We start from the raw sequence: 18,461 nt of genomic DNA on the forward strand, positions 1-18,461 counted from the left end.
TCCAAGTTTTCTTCTTACCAGTAGAAAGGTGTTAAAGAAAACTAGGATCTTTATGGAAAAAGCAACTCGTCTCTCACTGGATGGTGGGGGAGGCTGAAGAAGAGAAGAAACTTTCTGTGACTCTGGTTCCAGGCAAGAATGTTGCATTTCTGCCTCTTTGGGGGGAAATCTCTTTCCTCTTGCATGGCTTTCATTTCTTATCATAATATTTATTTATTAAGGCCTCGGGTTTCCAATTCCATTTAAATCCAGGTCAGAATTGCATTAAAATAACAAAGTAAAATTCCAGGCTGGGGAGCTCTGACAGATCCCTCTAGGAATTAGAGAGAGAGACAGGGAGGCCCTCTTGCCCCCATCCCTGACCCTAGGCTCATGCTTGGCCAGTCCCAAGGCTGTGCTGGCAGAAACCAGGCTGGTGGACTACAGTTCTCTTGGGGACAGCCACCCCTCCCCCTTGACCTCTTGCTGCACCCTTCCCCCATCATGTCCTCACCCAGGAAGAGATTTATATGGGCAAAAAGAAAACTCCTCCTGGCAAGGCTTTGCCTAGGAGGATATGATTCTTCTGCTTGTTATCCCCGGGGCTCCTGAAGCCAAGCTGGGGTGTGGAGGTGGCTGGGCCAGAAGGGAAAGTTGAACTTGGGAGTTGGGCAAGCCTGTGTCTCTGGTAGTCAGATCGCTGTGTGCCGGAGCCTGAGCACTTGGTTCCTAAGCTGCTCTTTGTACTGGATGGACTCCGACTCTGTCCAGAGGAAGGTGCTATATCAATGCCATTCTCTTCCCCAGAACATTGCCTCTTCAACTACCCTTTCCCCTCCAGCCTGTCCTTTAACAGAACCAAAATGTAAGAGACCCTCAGCTGTCAAATGCCAGACTCACCCCAGCCCTTCCGGCCCCCAACTGCTTCTGTTCTAGTCCTGGTTCCAGACAGCCCACTACCACTACCACCCCCAGCCTGGGAGCAGCCCCTCTCCCACTGTGGATTTGCTTGTGTTTTTGTAAACAAAGCTGGCTTTTGTAGTGCGTGCTAACTTACTCATAACATGGAATTAGCTAGGGAGTTTAGTCTGAAGGAAGGAACAGATTTCATGCAGTAATCTAGAGACAAGATAAGGGCCTCTTTCAAGTTGGAGCCAGTGTCTGTAGTGGCCTAGTGGGAGTGGGGGCTGGGGGAAAGGGAGAGCAAGCAGTATATTCATTCAAGGGGGATGGGGGCAGATAGAGACAGGTGCCCTCAAGCCAAGGCTTTCAAGCCTGGGAGGTCAGCCCACCTTTCACGGGCAGAAGGTCCTCTTAGGCCCACTCTTTCCTGGGACACCCTGCTGGGTACTGTGGAAAATGCAGCCAGAGAGGAGGGCCTCGCCCTCAAGGGACTTACAGACTAATAGTTCTGTCCACTGCCTGTCTCACATCCTGGCCACACTTGCTCTAACAGGGCTGTCGTTCGCTTTGCATCTTCCTTCCTACTGACCTGAGTCTAGCTGGGCGGAGAATCTAAGCCTCTCCTTTCAGCTACCTTTGACCCTGCTATTCAGGAAATTTATCAAGCTGGTCTGCCAGAGATTTCCAAACAACAGGTTTGCTGAGTTAGAGGGATGTCCCTGGACCCAAATCTGCAGACCAGTGCCACAGGAAGGACAAGTACCGATGGGCAGGGCAGCCTTGCCCATCACAGGATGCCGTGGACATCCCTCGCTCCCACACGTATCTCCTCGGTCTCACCAGTTCTATAAAGTGCACCTTCAGTGCTGCATGCTTTTAAATGAAGCCCTAGCAGGTCTTTAAAATACAGAATACTCTTGGCAAGTATCGTGCACGGTTACTGTGCCCCTGGGGGTATCTGGATCTCTGTCCCTTTTCTCCAAAGATTGGCAGTGGGGGGAACCAAAGTGGTGTGGAATGGGGAAGAGGAGAGGGACAGGAGCCCGAGTGTGCAGGTGAGGTGTGTGTGCGCACGAGCACACATGTTTCACTAGGATCACCCACAGGTTACACAGTTGGTGTCTGTGTAAATTGTGACTTCTTGTTAAGCGTGAATGCGGATGTGCTCGTGTCTTTAAGATGAGTGTGGATGAGTGGGTGGGTAGGCTGTGATGGGGTGAGTGAGCACGAGGGTACATGGTTTTGAGTGTTTTTCAAGTGCCTGTCTGAGTGTTTTAAAGTAGACAGACTGGATAACCAAGATAATTGTTAACTTAAAAGCATTAATTTGCTTTTTTTTGGGGGGGGGGGGCGTGCAGCAGTGGTTAAAAGGCCTAATCCTGGTGTAGGGCTCAGGTTACAGCTGAATGAAAAGGTCTCCTGGCCTCAGGGAAAACTTGTCCCCAGGAGGGGCTCAGGGAGGGAGAGCCAGCGTGGCCGTTTAGTTTACCTGGTTGTTTTCTCTCCTCATTAGGGATAGAATTTTGATAAAGTCATGTATTTAGAGTTTCCAAGTAACATCATGCCTGGGACTGAGAGCGTTCATCTGGCGGCACACAGTGTCTCTCTGTCTCGGCGCGTCTCCCCGGGTCTCTGTCTGGGTGTATGTGTGTCTCTCTCTTTCTTTCCCCCACCCCTTTCTTCCTCTTTAATGTGGCTGTTTCCTCTCCTCCCCGCTTCCCTGGGCTCCTGTGGCCAGCTCTTACAGTGAGGGGACTGTTCCTCAGAGCCCCTCCCTCCAAAATATGAAATGAAAACCATAACCGTGTCAGCGGGTGAGGGTGGCCCCATGGGCAGCCGGCTAATGCCCGCGTCCCATCCAGGCCACACTGGGGAGAGAGTCCGTCCTCACTCTTGGAGCTCGGTCTTCAGTCTTAGTACCCCTCCCACCACCAACCTTTTCCAGAGGGTAGAGAGGGGCCGGACTGCTTAGAAATTCCTCAGGAATCCCTTTGACCTCTCTTCTCTCAGTGACATGTCCCGTGGGGGTGGGGTTGGAGAACTTTTCCAATTCTTATCCCTCATCTCCCCGAGTCTCTGCAGGGTGGAATGAGAGAGAGAGGACTAGAAGACACGGGAGCCAGAATTACTACAGGCAGAGAAAGAAGAAAGCTATCAGCAACCCCTAAATGAGATTGTTTTCTGAAACCTTCAGGAATCTGAGAGCATGAGAACCGGTTTGAGATGCGAGCGGCTGGGACCTGTTGTAAAAGGAGCGGGCCCTGGGTGTGAGTTTGGGAATGCGAGGGGAGGTGTGCGTTCACTGGGGTGTGTGTGTGCCCGCGCACGTGTGCGCACACAGCTCCTGGGAGAGGGAAAAGGAAGCAGGGCAATGTGCATTTTGTTTTCGTTGGAAAAGTGAAGAAGTGGAATGGCTTGGTCCTGTGCCTTGAACTGGGGTGGGGGAGGGGACCTGATGGCTGCAGACCCTCTCCAGAAGATGGAGGTGGAGGAGTCGCTGCCTGAACTCAGCTGAGTCCTGCCCCGGGTTCTGGTCCCTGCGTGTCAGGGTGTGGGCCTCCTTTGATGTCCTGTACCCCTAGCACATGACTGCTTATAAGAAAGAGTCCCTGTCAGGGCTGGAAACTGCAGAGCTGCTCTGAGGCTGGCAGTGCCCACAAGAGGCCCAGACATGGGGACGGCTTCTTCAGGCTCAGCTATAGACAGGAGTCTGGAAACAGACTGCTGGTCTTTGGGGGGAACTGATACAGCTGCCAACCCAGGGATGTTGGAGGGGTAGAGGAGCTAGTCACCCAAGTCCTCAGCCTCTCCTCAGTGGCCCCTCTGTCACCAGACTGGCCGCTTTCCTCCTTCCATGCCCACAGATTGCCAGCCCCATGCAGCAAAGAGGGGAGGATGGTGCCTGTGGGTTTACATAGATGTAGAGCCCAAGGATTGGGGCTCATGAGGAAGTGATTGGAATTCTCCAGCTCCCTTGTAAAATGGACTAGTATCAGCAGGGTCCCTCTCAGCTCTGAGATTCTGCACACATCAGGGTCCTTCCCACGGAAGGCAGAAGACCCTGTCGCGAGCCTCAGCCCTGCAGCCCACCTCGCCAGGCCCTCTTCTCCCCCAGGCCTGCCCCCTGCTCCCTGCCGAGTCTGCATCTCTTGGCCACTCGTCCTTTCTTCCCCACTTGTGTCCTGGGGCCCCAGAACCTGATAGTTATTGCTCTGTCCTTAAGTGGGGCATTTCCCCCTGGAAGTAGCCCTGCAGAACAGGTGTCTGTGTCGTCTCTGCGTGGATGAATGTGAGCACCCAGCAGCGCTCGGAAGTGGGGCTTAAGTGTTTGTGTTCTGGGAACCGAGCCCCTGGGTGAGGCCCCGGCCCCGGCCCCGCTCTCATACCATATACTCTCCGCTCTAAGACGAGCCTCTGCATCCTGCTCCAGCCTGGACGCCCGCCCTCTGCAGACCAAGGCACCGTTTTGGAGTTGCCTTTGGATGCTTCAGTTTGGCCCCACGTGTGGGATGCTAGCTGTACAGGGCGCTGTGGCTCTCACTCTTACCTACGGTTTCCCTGTGGCTGTAACCATAGCCCAAGAGAGCTGCAGGGTTTGGGTTTCAGAGTCCCAGGCCAGGACTGTCCGCATCTGGTCACCGACGGTGACGAGCTGAGGAAAGACCTGGGCAGAAGATCCAGAATAAGGAACCAGATCTTAGGAATCCCTGGGTGAGGGTGGAGTGTCGGGATATGTGGACATGGGGGTGGGGTGGGAGAAGGGGGCGCTTAAAGGGTAGACCCTGGGGAGCAGGTTTACAGAGAGGACGTTTTTACAAGTTTCTAATTATATTTATTTGGAGTTTTCCTCTGGCGGTTTGAAGCTGTTAACAGCAGGAACCTGTGTCCCTGGTGTTTGTTTTTGTTTCTAACCAGCTGCTGGGCCCAGCCTAGTGAATCCAAGGGCAGGAGACACCTGCCCACTCCGAACTGCCCGCCCCTTCCTCACGGCAGCTCCGTGTGCCCACCGCGGTGCGCCACCCAGCCCTGCCCTCCCCCTGCCTGTGCCCATGCTGATGTCCACCATTACTGGATGTTTGCTTCATGCCGGACTAAGTGCTGAGCTGGGCGGGAGGAGGCACAACAGTAAAGGTCTGGATTCCTCCCTCCAGTGTTCATGGAGACGGTGTGACTGAGCACTGGACGGGAGCATTGGGCCCGGCTCTGCCCAAGCTGTTTACTGTGCCCCCTCACACCCCCTCTGAGTCCGTTCCTCATCTGTATGACAGGCAGGACCATTCGAGGACCAAATGAAATAACCCATGTGAAAGAACTTCACATAAATAATAGAACTTTACGCCATCTGACATCATTGTTCTTTATGTTGTTATTGGTTCCATCAGTTTAGAGAGATAAAACTGATCATCGTGAAACTGGAACCTGCCTCTGCCCACTGCCTGCTCCCTGCCCTTCCCTCTCTGTGTTCTGTTCTTTCCTCCCCACCTCCAGTACCTCCCCCCGCCCATCCTCTGCGGGCCTCTGACTCAACTTTGACGGTTTAGTCCGCACTGAAAGGGAGAAAATTCTTGTCCATTTGAAGGTACATTCAGTGAGCAAGTAGCAGGGTTAGGGATAAGGTAGGACTCCAAGGAGAAACGCGTCAGGGCCCCAATGGGTGATGGGCCCCAGGCTCAGTCCCCTCCCTGCCAGTCACCAAGCACGACTGCCTTCCCTGGCTCTTCAGCTGGGCGGCCACGCTTGTGTAAGAGAAAAGGGTACTTTTAAAAAGAAGGAAGTGCTCTGTCTCCTCTCCTTGGGGTCATCTGTGTGGTTCCCTGGACTCTCTCCAGGCCCCTGCACCCCTGCCTAGGCTTTGTCTAGGCTGAGGACGGCCCAGGCTCCAGCTGAGGTACCAGAGTCTCAGCCTAGTTCCGTATCAGGAAGGCACAGTGAGAAGCCAGAGGGGAAGCCAGGCTCTGCCTGTTTGATGTAGAGGTGGAGCAGATGTGCACACACACAGGCATGTGTGCACACACACAGACAGGTGTACATACACAGGCATGTGCGCACACACACAGGCACGTGTGCACATGCTGCAGGCGCGGGTGTCACGGCCAGAGCTCGGGCTGCTTCTCCTTTGGGTGTAACTCAGATGTGGGAGACAGCAGGGAGGAAAGGGTCGGGGAACCGACCAGGAGCAACAGTGGACCTGGTCTCTGGTGGCCCCTGCTGCCCTGTCACTGAGGCTGGGGGACATCTATCTGACAAGGGTACTCTGAATAGATGCTCAGGCAGCCACAAGTCTATAGGAGTCCCCAGTCTTTTCTGGCCTCAGCATCACCAAATAGATGCCTTTAAGCAGGTATCTTACCTTCTCTGAGTTTCCTGTCTCCATACCCTCAAATTAAGACTAAACTTCCTGGGATTGCTTTCTACCCAAAACAGTTGTGGGTCACAGGAGAGTAAAGAAACGAGGTTTTTCTCTGCGGTAACCTAGAATAGAGAGGATGCCACAAATACGGACCTCATCCCTCACCCACCAACCCACCAACCCATCCATTCATCCATCCATCCAACAACTATATACTAAATGTCTTCAATATATTAGCTGTCTTGTTCACTGCTGAATGCCCAGAACCTAGCACAATGCTTGGCATGTTGCAAATACTGAGTAACTGTTTTTCGAATGAATGTGCCCAACTCTTCCAGTTGCTGTGTAGGTTTCAAAGCCTCAGAAAAATAAGGTAGTATATAAGAGAGATCGCAAGACACTGGATGGCTAGGCCATCAGAGAGCTGGACAGTAGAAACCTTAGGACTTAGGTCCGAGAGGGATGGGACAGCCTCAGGTGGCGGCCCAACTGTGGTCCTCGGTGGTGGGTGAGATCTGAAGGCAGTGAAGGAGAGGACAGTAGGAGCGAGGCCGGCACACCAAACAGCCCAGGCTCACCTGGCTGGGGCAAGAAGGATGTCACTGCCATGTGGGCGCATTGGGACACCAGGCAGGCTGCTTTGGACCTTCCACTGGGCCCAGCAAATTTGCCTGTAGCTACCCAGCCCCTGGGGTGGCTAGGTGATTACTGTGGTCACGGAAAGGTGGGGTAGACTCTGCATGGGGTGTCTGCTTTTCTGCAGCCTGCATTCCTGCTCATTTCTGTTTGTTGTTGTTCCTGAGGTGGACCTGGGCAAAATTTTGCAGTGGATGAAGCATTTCCCTGGGGATCTTCCAGCCTCCCTTTTGGAGTACACTTCCCCATGCCCAGAGGGGACTCAGGACTGCCCACGCTATCAGAATCCATCCTTTCTGGTCTGCCGGCTAACCCTCATACCCCACCCCAACCCCTCCCTTGATCGAGCAGAGTTTCTGGGGTGCTCTACTGGGCACGGAAGCAAGCCCAGCGGAAACGCAGGGCAACGCGTTACAGACCTGTTCACCGGTGCCAGGAGAGCCTGAGGCAGGGAGGTCCTGGCCCATCTGTGCTTTCTCCGCAGCTGCCACTCCCCTGGTCCCACCTTTGAGCTGCGCAGTGCCTGGGATGGGGTAAGGGCACAAAGTGATCCCTTCAGAGAATGGTGGAAGGCAGCTTGTTGGTTTCCAGCTGGCCTCACACCCACTTCAGCCCCTTCCCTGGGCAGGTCCCAGCATGGGTGGGTGGGCAGGGGGCAGGTACCATCACATGCCCCCACTGCTGCACTTCCCCACACCAGGCTTGAAATGGGGCTGGGTAAGGGGAGGGAGGAGAGGGCTTCGTGAAGGAGATGGCAGAAAGTTGGAGACTGACACCGTGAACTTTGTCGCGCTTCTGGAGCCCCTTTCTCCAGACCGACATGTCGCTGCCCTGGTCCCTTCCCAGCTTGAGCAGTCTGTTCACATCACCTGCGTTGGGAAAAGGAAGACACAGCCACCCGGGCTCACCCTGGAGGCCCTGGCAGCTGGCCGAGGAGAATGCCTGGGCAGTCCCACTTGAAAGGCCCCGGGACCCAGTGTGCAGCCAGCGCTGTGAGCCGCTGGGCTAAGCCGACCCGACCCGTGCCGACAGCGGTCACCCTTTGTCAGGCGGCTGGTGAACCCTGCAGCTGGAACAGGCTGAGCCGCGGAGGTCGATGGGACCCCGGAAGGGGCACGCTGAGGGTGGGCAGATGTGGTGGGAGGGAGCCCTGAAGGAACCACCCGGCCAAGGAAGACACTGTCAGTATTTCGGGGCCGTTTCAGAGCTCTGTTTTAGTTCTGCTTTGAAAGATTCTGTCCAGATAGTTGAAGGGTCCCTTCCTCAGCAAGTGACCAGCCAGGTGAGAAGAGCGGACGGTGCCGCAGCGATGGCTGAAAGCCTGGCACAGCCGTGCAGCGTGGCATGAGCTGAGGCGCGCCGGTCCTGCGGACAGACCGCAGGAAGAGCTCTGGGGAAGACAGTGCTGAGCCCGATTTGGGGAGCTGGGCAGTGTGGCTAGAAGAGGAAAGAGGATGCACCTCAAAGGTGAAGAATGAGCTGTGTGTGAATGTGTGGAAAGAGGTGGGAGGGCGAGGTGTAGAGGAACAGGGAGGAGATCGGTTTCCAGTGCAGAAAGACCGCTGGGCGCATGAGCACCGAGCAGGCGGGGAGGGGGGGGCCGTGCGGGGAAGCCCAGCTGCTGGAAGAGTCCGAAGGCTGTGCCAGGACGCCTGGGTTTGCTGCACTCAGCAGCAGGGTCACTCTAGGGCTGGGGCACTGAACTGCAGCAAAGGGGGGGGGGGCCGGGAGAAGAGCTCTCCGAGCAGGCGGTTCTGACCCCCGGGATTGTCCAATGCCCATGCCTGCCTCTAAGACTCGCAAGGGTTACCACAGGGAATGGGGTGGGCACCCAGTTCCCCCTCTAGAGACCCAAGAAGAACATATAAAACTAAGCCTTAAGCCATTGGAAGTTTGGAATTAGTTACTAAATATTTTCCTCCACCATGTGTAAATGTGGGGACACAGGTCCAGCTGGTGTGGCTCAGTGGTTGAACGTCGACCCATGCACCAAGAGGTCACCAGTTCGATTCTTAGTCAGGCACATGCCCAGGTTGTGAGCCCAATCCCCAGTGGGGGGCATGCAGGAGGCGACTAGTTGATGTTCTCTCTCATCCCTCTCATTTCCTCTCTAAAATCAATAAAGGGAAAAAAATGTGGGGACACGGGACCGACTGGGTGCCTTGCCTTTCTCCACACATTTAACCACATTCGATATTTCCTCTTCCCTCTTCTGAATGCCTAGCGCTGATCCCACCTCCAGACTGGACTGGAGTCCCACTCCTTGGGGAGTCTTTTGGGTCCACCCAGGCCCAGGGGATTCCCTGATTGGAACTCTCACAGCAGTGCTGTGCTGTTGGGAGTGTTCCGTGTCTGCTGTCCACTGTGGTGGCCGGTAGCCACAGGTGGCTATTGAGAATGTGGCCTGTGGCTAGAGCAACTGAGGGACTGAATTTTAAATTAATTATCATTTAAATAGCCCATGTGCCCCGTGGCTAACACCTTACACAGCATAGTCCTTGAGTACCTGTTGTCTGAACCAGTGATTTAATACTTACCATCATCTCAAAGGACCTACTCTTCACCCGGCACTGATTAGGCACTTTACACAGATTACCTCATCAAGTGTTCACAGCCTCATGAGGAGGTGTTTTCACCCCCCTTTTAAGGAGGAAGAAAAAGGAGAAGCAGGAAAACCTCCCTAGAGTGGTAGAGCGGGGCCAGAGTCTGGGGCTGACAGGTGCCAGAGCCGAGGCTCTTCCTATGATAGTTCCTTTCTTAGTACCATTTTCTCCTTGTCAGCTGGGCAAACCGGTTCTCACAGCCGCTTGCTGTAGACAGAGGTCCCGCCTGCCCTCTCTTGTGGACTAGTCCTCCATGCTCCCTCTTCTCTGTTCTCTTTGGGATGACTTCCCGGGGTGGGCCAGCAGGCAGACGCCAGCACTGCAGAGCTGGAGCTGGAGTCAGTGGGAATTACAGCAGTTAGAATCTCCGGCCACGGTGGGCTGCTCCACAGGAGTTGAAGAGTCAGAGGGTAGAGTGTAGAGCTGACCAGAAACCCAGATGATCTGGGGCAGAGCGTTGGGGGCGCTCTCCCAAATTTCATTTCTCCTCTCAGCTCCAGGAAGCCTCCTCAGTCCTGCCCACTGAAGAGCGTCTTGAAATACAAAAGCAGAGAACAGTTAACTGCTTCACACTGTGACTCACAAGTGTCTGCAAATCGAAATGATTGCTGGTCCACGCGTTCGTTCATTCTGTGAAAAATACACAAAGTGCCCAGCTGGTGCGGCTCAGTTGGTGGAGCGTGGTCCCGTGCACTGAGAAGTCACTGGTTCAATTCCCAGTAGGGGACAGCCGATCGATGTTTCTCTCTCACCAATGTTTCTATCTTTCTCTCTGTCTCCCTTCCTCTCTCTCTAAAACTAAGAAAAACATGTTTTAAAAAAGATATCAACGCCCTGGCCGGTTTGACTCAGCGGTTAGAGCGTCGACCTGCATGCAGTCCAGAGAGACCCAGGTTCGGTTCCCGCTAAGGGCACGTACCTCGGTTGTGGTTTGTCCCCGGCCCTGGTTGGTCGTGCGGGTGGCAGCCACTCGATGTGTCCCTTTCGCATCGATGTTTCTCTCTCTCTCTCTCCCTCTCTCTCCCTCCCACTCTACCTGAACAAAAAAATGGAAAAATGTCCTCTGGTGAGGATAAAAAAAAAAAAAGATATCAAGCACCTTAAGGATTTGGGTTCACATAGGTCAACGATAAAGCCTGAGAATCTGCATTTTAACAAAAGCCAGGCGATTCTATGGTCCACAGATCACACTGAAGTTATAGTCCTTCATAGTCTTTTTTTTTTTTTGCTTGCAAGTGGCTACTTGGGTTTCCCAATTCACAGACAGAAACGATCTCTTCTTCCTCTGATCTTCCCTTTAACAGAGATTCTCAAGCCTGGCTGCATACCAACTCACCTGGGAGCTTTAGGAAAATACTGATGGCCAGGCCCTGGCCCAGGCTAGTCGACCAGAATCTCTGGTGGGGGATGAACGGGCATCTCTTGGGGGAGTTGGCTCTGATGTGCAGCCAGGGCTGAGGACCGCCTGACCTCATCTCTGGTGCCTTCATGGCACTCAGCCACGTCCTGCTTCATGCTGCACTTCGTCTCTGCTTTTGGGCAGAGTCACCTCAACCTCCACAGCGTCCAGCACGGAACCTTTTACAAACACCTTACTCAGCATTTTCAACGGAATGAAGCATTTTCTCCTGTTTTAGCTCAGCATTAGGGGCACTGAAACATTGCCCCAGAAGTTGTAGTCTTTGCCAAAAGGTGATAAATGCTCTCTTTCCTACATCCTTCTGAACCATCCTGTCTTTGCTAGATCTTAGGTAGCTTCTCCCCTTAGCATAGCTTTGTGAGCGGCAGCTGGTGTCAAAGTGAGGGTTGGGAGGGTGGAGGCACTGGGAGGGAGGGAGCTCGGGGTGGCGGGCTGGGTGGGCCTGCCTGGGTCAGCAGGAGAGTCGAGGGCTGCATTTTCGAGGCTCCAGGTGTTGGTGCCAGCCCCTGCCAGCTCCGGGTCCCCAGGCATGACAGAACAGGGGTCCAGGGCCATCTGCTGCATGGAACCTCTTTTCCGCTAAGGCTTCTTGGTGCCCTGGTGGGCAAGTGGAAGCAGGCCTGGTCTCCAGCAGAATCATGAGGCAAATGAGGATTTCTCAGAGGCTCTTCCTTCCTTTCTTCCTGTAATTACCTATGGCCCTGGACCCCGCCACCTCCCCGGGGGCTGCTGTTCCTATGCCTTTTCTCCCTCCCTCCAAGCTTTCTCCTAACTCACACTAGGTTGAATATTTCTAATCAAGTTAAGTGCGCTACCCAGTCCAAGGGTTTTTGTTTGTTTTTAAATCAAAGAGGAGTGTTTCAAATGATGTAATTTTAGCTGTCATTATGGATTAAGTATTTTTTTGAGGGAAGTGAGTTTTTTGTGTGTTTTTTTTTCCTGAATTCCTGAAATTACAGAGTCAGGCCACTCTGAAATCACAGGGGTGTGGGAGAGCACCTGCTTCTGTCTCTGTTTTGCGGGGGAGGGAGTTTTGCTGTTGGGGAACCACTTTCAAGATGCCTTTGGGAGGCACCATCAGAGGGTCTCATGTACACCCTCTGCCCCTGCCAGATGTGGATGAGTGTGTGGAGGGGACCGACAACTGCCACATTGATGCCATCTGCCAGAACACCCCACGCTCATACAAGTGCATCTGCAAGTCCGGCTACACGGGGGATGGTAAACACTGCAAAGGTGAGGCCGGGAGGGGGAAGCAGTGCCACTGCCCACACTTGGCCACACTGCATTACACGAGGGCCTGCAATCCCCACTGGCATGGGGAGAGGGCTGTGGGGGGAGGGGAGCAGCTATTTTTTCCCAGAGAGAGTGCCGTTGTCTAGTTTGCACAAAGGCTCCATCTAGGTTAGCTGAGGCCCTGGTTGGAATAGATCACAGCCAGATCACGGGGAATGACGCCTGAGGTTCCTGGACATTGGACCTCCATCTTCAGACCCTTAGGCCATGCCCAGGAAGGACAAGAACACAGTGCATCCCGGGGGCAAGTCACACTGTAAACAAACACCGCTTCCTCTTCTAATTAAAGCAATGCAGATAAAGCAGTCTTGAGATGTTATCTTAATTGATGGCCTTCAGTGTTGGTAAGGCTTCAGTAGGCAAGGCACACTTATTAGTTCCTGGTGACATTATAAATTAAAAAGGGATTTTGTCATCCCTAGCAGGAATCCTAAGTCATCTTTACTCTTTGACCCAGGAATTTTATTCTTAGTAAGTTATTCAAAGGAAATTCAAAGAATATGCAGGAGAAGATATTCTCTGATGCTTTATTTATGATAGTGACATCAATGGAAGGAACATAACAATAGAGAAAAAACTAGTTCTGATGTAGCGACACAGTGGGACCTCTGCAGCCATGTGCAGTGGTAATTAGGAAGAATGGGTGGAAATATGTGAAAATGTTGGATTTTAGATGAAAATAGCAAAATAGTTTATAGGCTACGAAAGCACTGTGTAAATTTACATGCACACACAGAGAAAGTGGCTTATTTATTTTTATTTTTTTCAAAATATGTTTTTATTGAATATTTTAGAGAGAGGAAGGGAGAGAGATAGAAACATTGATGTGACAGAGATACATCGATCAGCTGCCTCCTGCACACCCCCCACTGGGGTTCAGGCCCATAACCTGGGCATGCACCCTGACAGGGAATCTAACCAGCGACCTCTTGGTGCATGGGTCAACGCTTAACCACTGAGCCACACCAGCCAGGCTGGTTTCCTTTTTTAAAAACTACCACAGAGCTGAGCCCAGGAGGGGGGAGGCACGCAGGTGGGTCCTGCTGCCTCAGCTCCTCTTTGCCCACAGATGTGGATGAGTGTGAACGAGAGGACAATGCAGGTTGTGTGCACGACTGTGTCAACATCCCTGGCAATTACCGATGTACCTGCTATGATGGATTCCACCTGGCGCATGATGGACACAACTGTCTGGGTGAGCAAGGGAGGGGGTGTGTTGGGGGGGTCTTGTGGGGAAGGAGGTGTTTTCAGCATTTGCCATTTCCCAGGCAAGGAGAGAAAAATGACCAAAACTGCAAAATGGAGGACAAGTTTAGCCTCCCCTCTGAGACTGGCACTGAGGATAAGAGTCCTGCTGCTGGATGAAGAATAGCAGAGGAGATGCTCCCAGCGCCAGGCCAGGAGATGACAATAGTGGGTTTAGCTGCAGTGGGTGGAGCATGATGGGAAGGTGATCTGGCTCCAGACAGATCCTGGCTGTGCCGCTTACTAGCTGTGTGGCCTTGGGCAGATCCACGAGTCCCTGGGAATCTCCCCTCCCTCAAAGGGCTCTCGGCGAGTCACCATGAGGGAAGGTGTACGGAGCCCTGTACAGTCCTTAGCACAGAGTGGGTGCTCACTACACAGGAGGAATGTCCTCGATGCTGCTGCTTCCCAGTGCCCTGGGGAGCCTCGGCCCTTAGCAGCTGGTTTTCTCCCAGCTCCTCCTGAAATCTCCAGATTCACCCTCTCCTCACTTCTGAGGCCTCAGTCTGACTGATCTCCTTCGTCTCAGGAGCTGGATCAGAGAGAGGAGAATCTCGAAGTAACTAAACTCTGGTTTCTATCATTTACTAGGACCATGTCAGATTCTTCCCCAAGTAGAAAAACTGAAGCCCATAAAAAGATTTGAGATATGAACTAAGGGGTCCTTCCCAAATTCTTTCTGATGCTAAAACAGACATGGGAACTGGAAGAATAGAAGACCAGGAAGGGAGAAGCAAGAGGAATGATGCCAGAAGGCAGGCCGGGCTGCCCCTACTCTCACCCACCAAACAGGAATGATTTGGGGTCCCATTGGCCCATGAGAGCCCCTGACTGCAGAGATGCCTGTAACCCAGTCACACTCCATCCTTGAACCAGGGTTACACATTTCCACTCCCAACCCAGGCCTCTAAGCCCCGATTCCTGCTGGGCCTTCCCCTCAGCCCCAGCCACCTCTCTTACCACTGTAGCTACCAGGGAAGGACCTCCCTTGTCTTCCCAGTCACCTGTGAGGGCCTCTTTGGGAAGTCCTTTGGAAAGAGGAGCTGTGACGGGGGACCAGGACAGTGCGAACATCAGCCTCTGAGTTCTTTGGTGGCTTCTGACCTCTCTAGGCCCCCGATTCTCGTTGTCTTATTTCCTCATAAAACCAGCCAGAAGATAAGGGAATGAGTAGGTATGGAAGGGGTCAGAGGGAGCAAAGGTCCATCTAGCACTAACTCTAGGGTTGGTGTTCAAAGTCTCAACTTTACCTTCGGCTTGTAGGGGAACCCTGAAAAAGTCATCCACGCCCTGGGTGGCTTCAGTGTCCCCACTGAGAATGGAGGAAAGAACTTGGCCAGGGGAGCGAAGTCCCAAGGTTGGAACAGAAGGGAACAAAGAAGAATGCAGTGTAGGCTGGGGCAACAGCAGGAAGACAGGATGGGAGAAGTCACAAGTGTAGCAGATGGGGCAGGGACAGGAAAAGGCAAAGGAAGTGCATCTCCTTAGTTTCCCACCCAGTCATCTCTCAGGCAGGAGCCTGCTGGATCTGGCCCCTTGGCCCTGGCCCAAAGGAAAGGACAGGGTTTTGAGGCTCTGCAGAGAGGATGGGGAGAAAGGGGCAGATGAAGCCCTCAGGAGCCCAGATCCCAGCGGCTCCATCTGGGAACCAGTTTCCTTCATGCCTCCTGGGCCAAGGAAAACCGAGACAGGCTGTGGACGTAGAGGGCAAGTGGGGAGCAGAGAGCAGAGTCGGCACTGAAGTGGGAGCCCTGGGATGAGCTGGGCTCTGGTGATTGATGTGTGGTGGTGATTAGGGTGTGGCCTGGCACCTCCCCCACCCCCCTTGCTGCCAAACTCCAGACTGTTTTGTTAAACCAAAATAGGAGAAAGGCTAGGGAATATGGCAGCAAGCCCAGGCATGGGGGGAGGGGAGGAAGGACCAGGGTGTGGCCTGTCCACAGAGCAGTCCCTGCCCCACCAGGAGCAGAGGTGTGCTGCCTCCCCACCCTGCCCGCCCACCTGGGCACGTGGCCATAGCTCTCCCTACACATGGAGCCATTCCCCAGGTTCTCCGATCCCCTGGCTGTTACAACTGCTGCCCTCAGTCCCTCGCCCCATCCAATCTCTACTCTTGTCTTCACCTCTGTTCCTCTTCTCTGCCTTCTTTCCTGATCTCTGCCCTTAGACTCAGTTCCAACAGGTGAGGGAAAGGGGGGCAAGTCCTCACCTAAGTGAGCCGCATACAAAAGTCCCCTCCCCAGCTGCTCAGCTCCCCAGCTCTGCCCTCGGGGTGGCCCCTTCACAGCAGTGGGGCATGAGTTGAGGGTGAGAACTGCCTGGCCTAAGGCTGGGCATTGGATTGAGGTGGAGGGGGAGGTGTGTGTGTTGGATTCTTAAGATTGCTCCCACCTCTTGGGGCTGAAGAACCAGGGCACAACCTGGACCCTGGCCTGCACCCACGGCCTCACCAACCACTATCCTCCTGCACAGATGTGGACGAGTGTGCCGAGGGCAATGGTGGCTGTCAACAGAGCTGTGTCAACATGATGGGGAGCTACGAGTGCCACTGCCGGGAGGGCTTCTTCCTCAGCGACAACCAGCATACCTGCATCCAGCGGCCGGAAGGTCAGCCATGGCCTGGGAGGGCCAGCGCTGGCCCCAGGCTCCCCTGTCCATCTGCTTGGGAACATCCCCTCAACCCCCCTAGGTCTCACCCTCCGTTCTCAACTCCACTAGCTGCTCCTTCTGTCCCTCAGTCCAGCCACATCCTAAGGGCTCTGTAGCTAAACACTGTCTTACAGCAAAATCTGGGGGATTCACTGGGGTTGAGATCAGTGTGGGATTGAGGCTACAGTGGGGCGTCCTCTGTGCCCAGAGCCGGGGTGGATCTTGTTCTTAACCCGCTGCAGATGGCTGAGTCCAAGCTGCTGTCTGAGAGGGCCTCACCGATGTGTGTTCTTTAGGTTGGATTGGGAGGGTCAGGCCGGAATAGTGAATGTGTGTTGTCTGTTTCTAAGGCCCCCTCTCCCCTAGACTCTGACATTTCTGAAAGCAGGGACTATGTCTAATTCATCTTTGTATCCCCAGAACTTGATATACCGCCCTGCATGTGGTGGGAGCTTAGATATTTGTTGAATAAAATCATATAGTAATTAACTATATGTTACATCCACTCACATTATGTTATCTTCTTCCCAGTTTGACTGTAAGCTCTTTGAGGAAAGAGATCATGTCTTATATTTAATCTTATATATGGGTCCTTCCTAAATCTACCCAGTACCTAGCACAGTGCTGGGCAACAGTTAGACACTAGTGTTGGGTTGTTTGAAAGAGAGGTGATCATGCAGGTTTTCTAGGTTGGGCGTCAATACCTGCATGTCATTCAGAATGGCTCTGAGCTCTGCAGGCAGGACAGGGAGCCCGTCAGGGGGGTCGATCTCCTTTCTTGCAGCCTCAGTGAATTCTCCCACTTTCCTGGGCCCCAGTCGTTCCTGCGGCTCCTATTCCTCACGGTGTCAGAAGCACAGTGCACTCACCCTGCCCCTCTTCCCTTTCAGAAGGAATGAACTGCATGAACAAGAACCACGGCTGTGCTCACATTTGCCGGGAGACGCCCAAAGGGGGTATTGCCTGTGAATGCCGCCCTGGCTTCGAGCTCACCAAGAACCAACGGGACTGTAAACGTGAGGCCGCTGGGATGGCAGTGGGGGAGAGGGAGACACAGAGGGTGTGGGGCCTCAGCAGCAAGAGATGGGGGGACAAGGGAGCATGGGAGGGCAGCTAGACAAAGGGGCCAGGAACTGTTAGAGAACTGTGCCCAGGGAGAGGCGAGCTGACAGCCTCCTGCCTCTCCGCACAGTGACGTGCAACTACGGTAACGGTGGCTGCCAGCACACGTGTGATGACACAGAGCAGGGTCCCCGGTGCGGCTGCCATGTCAAGTTTGTGCTCCATACCGACGGGAAGACATGCATCGGTGGGTGAGGCCAGTGGAGAACTCAATCCACCTGTAACGGGGGAAGGGGTTGGGGTCCTTGGGAACCAGGGGAGCGGGGAGAACATGGGGCCCAAGTGCTGGTCGCATGATGACTGGTGAGTGAGTGGAAGACCCAGACCATGCCAGGTCCAGACAGGGACAACTCTGAGAAACGGAAGGGCTCACCTGATCGTCTTCTCCTTCCCCACCCGTTGGTTCTGCTGCCCCATCTCCGGGAGCCTCACCACCCTCTTTATCCAGGATAAAGTGTTGCCAAACTGGGAATAATGAGCAGAGGCACTTGGCCAGGGCTGTGGTTGAGAAGGGGAGGAGAGCTGGGCGATGCAGGATTAAGCCCAACCAGAGGCCCTGGCTGACCAGTGTGGTAGTCGGGGCTGTGACAGCCCCCTGGGAGCTGGGGGAGGGGAGAGTGCTCCTTCCTGAACAGCCAGCCCTGAACTGACAGATGGGTTTTCCTGACTCCAGGTATCTTTTCCTCTGTGCCCCCCCCCCCCCCGCCTTCTCTCTCCTCCACTTTCCAGTGGGACTCCCTCTGCTCTGCCCGTGGCCTCTCACTTCCTCACCAGCTCCAGCCTTCCATCCCTCTTGCCCTGGTTTGGGGCCTTCTTAACACCTGGATCCCTTTTCCTGAATTCCTAAGCCTTACCTCATGAATCTTCAGGTACCATGGATGAGTTTAATTTCTTAAGTTTAATTCCTAATTCCCTAAGCCTTTAGGTCTTTTGTGACAGCCAATTACTATGTGCTCACAGGGTGCTGAGAAAGATGATGGCACAGGTGTCCCCTTGAAGTGGGAATGAAGGGAAGGGCTAGCCAGGGAGGGGTGAGCTTGTTCTGTGGGCACAGCATTCATGGTTAGTTCATCTCGGGGGCTACAACACGCTGGGGACGGGGAGGTGTGAATGCAGTCACTGTGTCTATCAGAGTCACGACATTCAGCTTAAGAACAGGCTGTCCCCATCTCACTCTGGAGACACCCCATCTCTGCAGACAGCTTTGCCTTTCCCCAGACCAGAACAGGGGAGCAGACGGTACCCTTCAAGGTCTCCC

General features: G+C 53.8%; 1 protein-coding gene across 2 annotated transcripts in view; it reads left to right on the top strand.

Annotated features, from left to right (window-relative positions):
• SCUBE3 (signal peptide, CUB domain and EGF like domain containing 3) overlaps positions 1-18,461 on the top strand; it is a 33,224-nt gene that overhangs the window by 573 nt on the left and 14,190 nt on the right. Inside the window, exons 2-6 of one of the 2 annotated variants that reach the window (XM_036248649.1) lie at positions 12,005-12,127; positions 13,257-13,382; positions 15,905-16,039; positions 16,972-17,097; positions 17,274-17,390. In XM_036248649.1, the coding sequence (XP_036104542.1) occupies positions 12,005-12,127; positions 13,257-13,382; positions 15,905-16,039; positions 16,972-17,097; positions 17,274-17,390 (627 nt within the window). The remainder of the gene's footprint in view (positions 1-12,004; positions 12,128-13,256; positions 13,383-15,904; positions 16,040-16,971; positions 17,098-17,273; positions 17,391-18,461) is intronic. The other variant, XM_036248650.1, reaches the window with a different exon arrangement.

Source organism: Molossus molossus, unplaced genomic scaffold (assembly GCF_014108415.1).
Source record: "Molossus molossus isolate mMolMol1 unplaced genomic scaffold, mMolMol1.p scaffold_m16_p_8, whole genome shotgun sequence".
Classification (NCBI taxonomy): domain Eukaryota; kingdom Metazoa; phylum Chordata; class Mammalia; order Chiroptera; family Molossidae; genus Molossus; species Molossus molossus.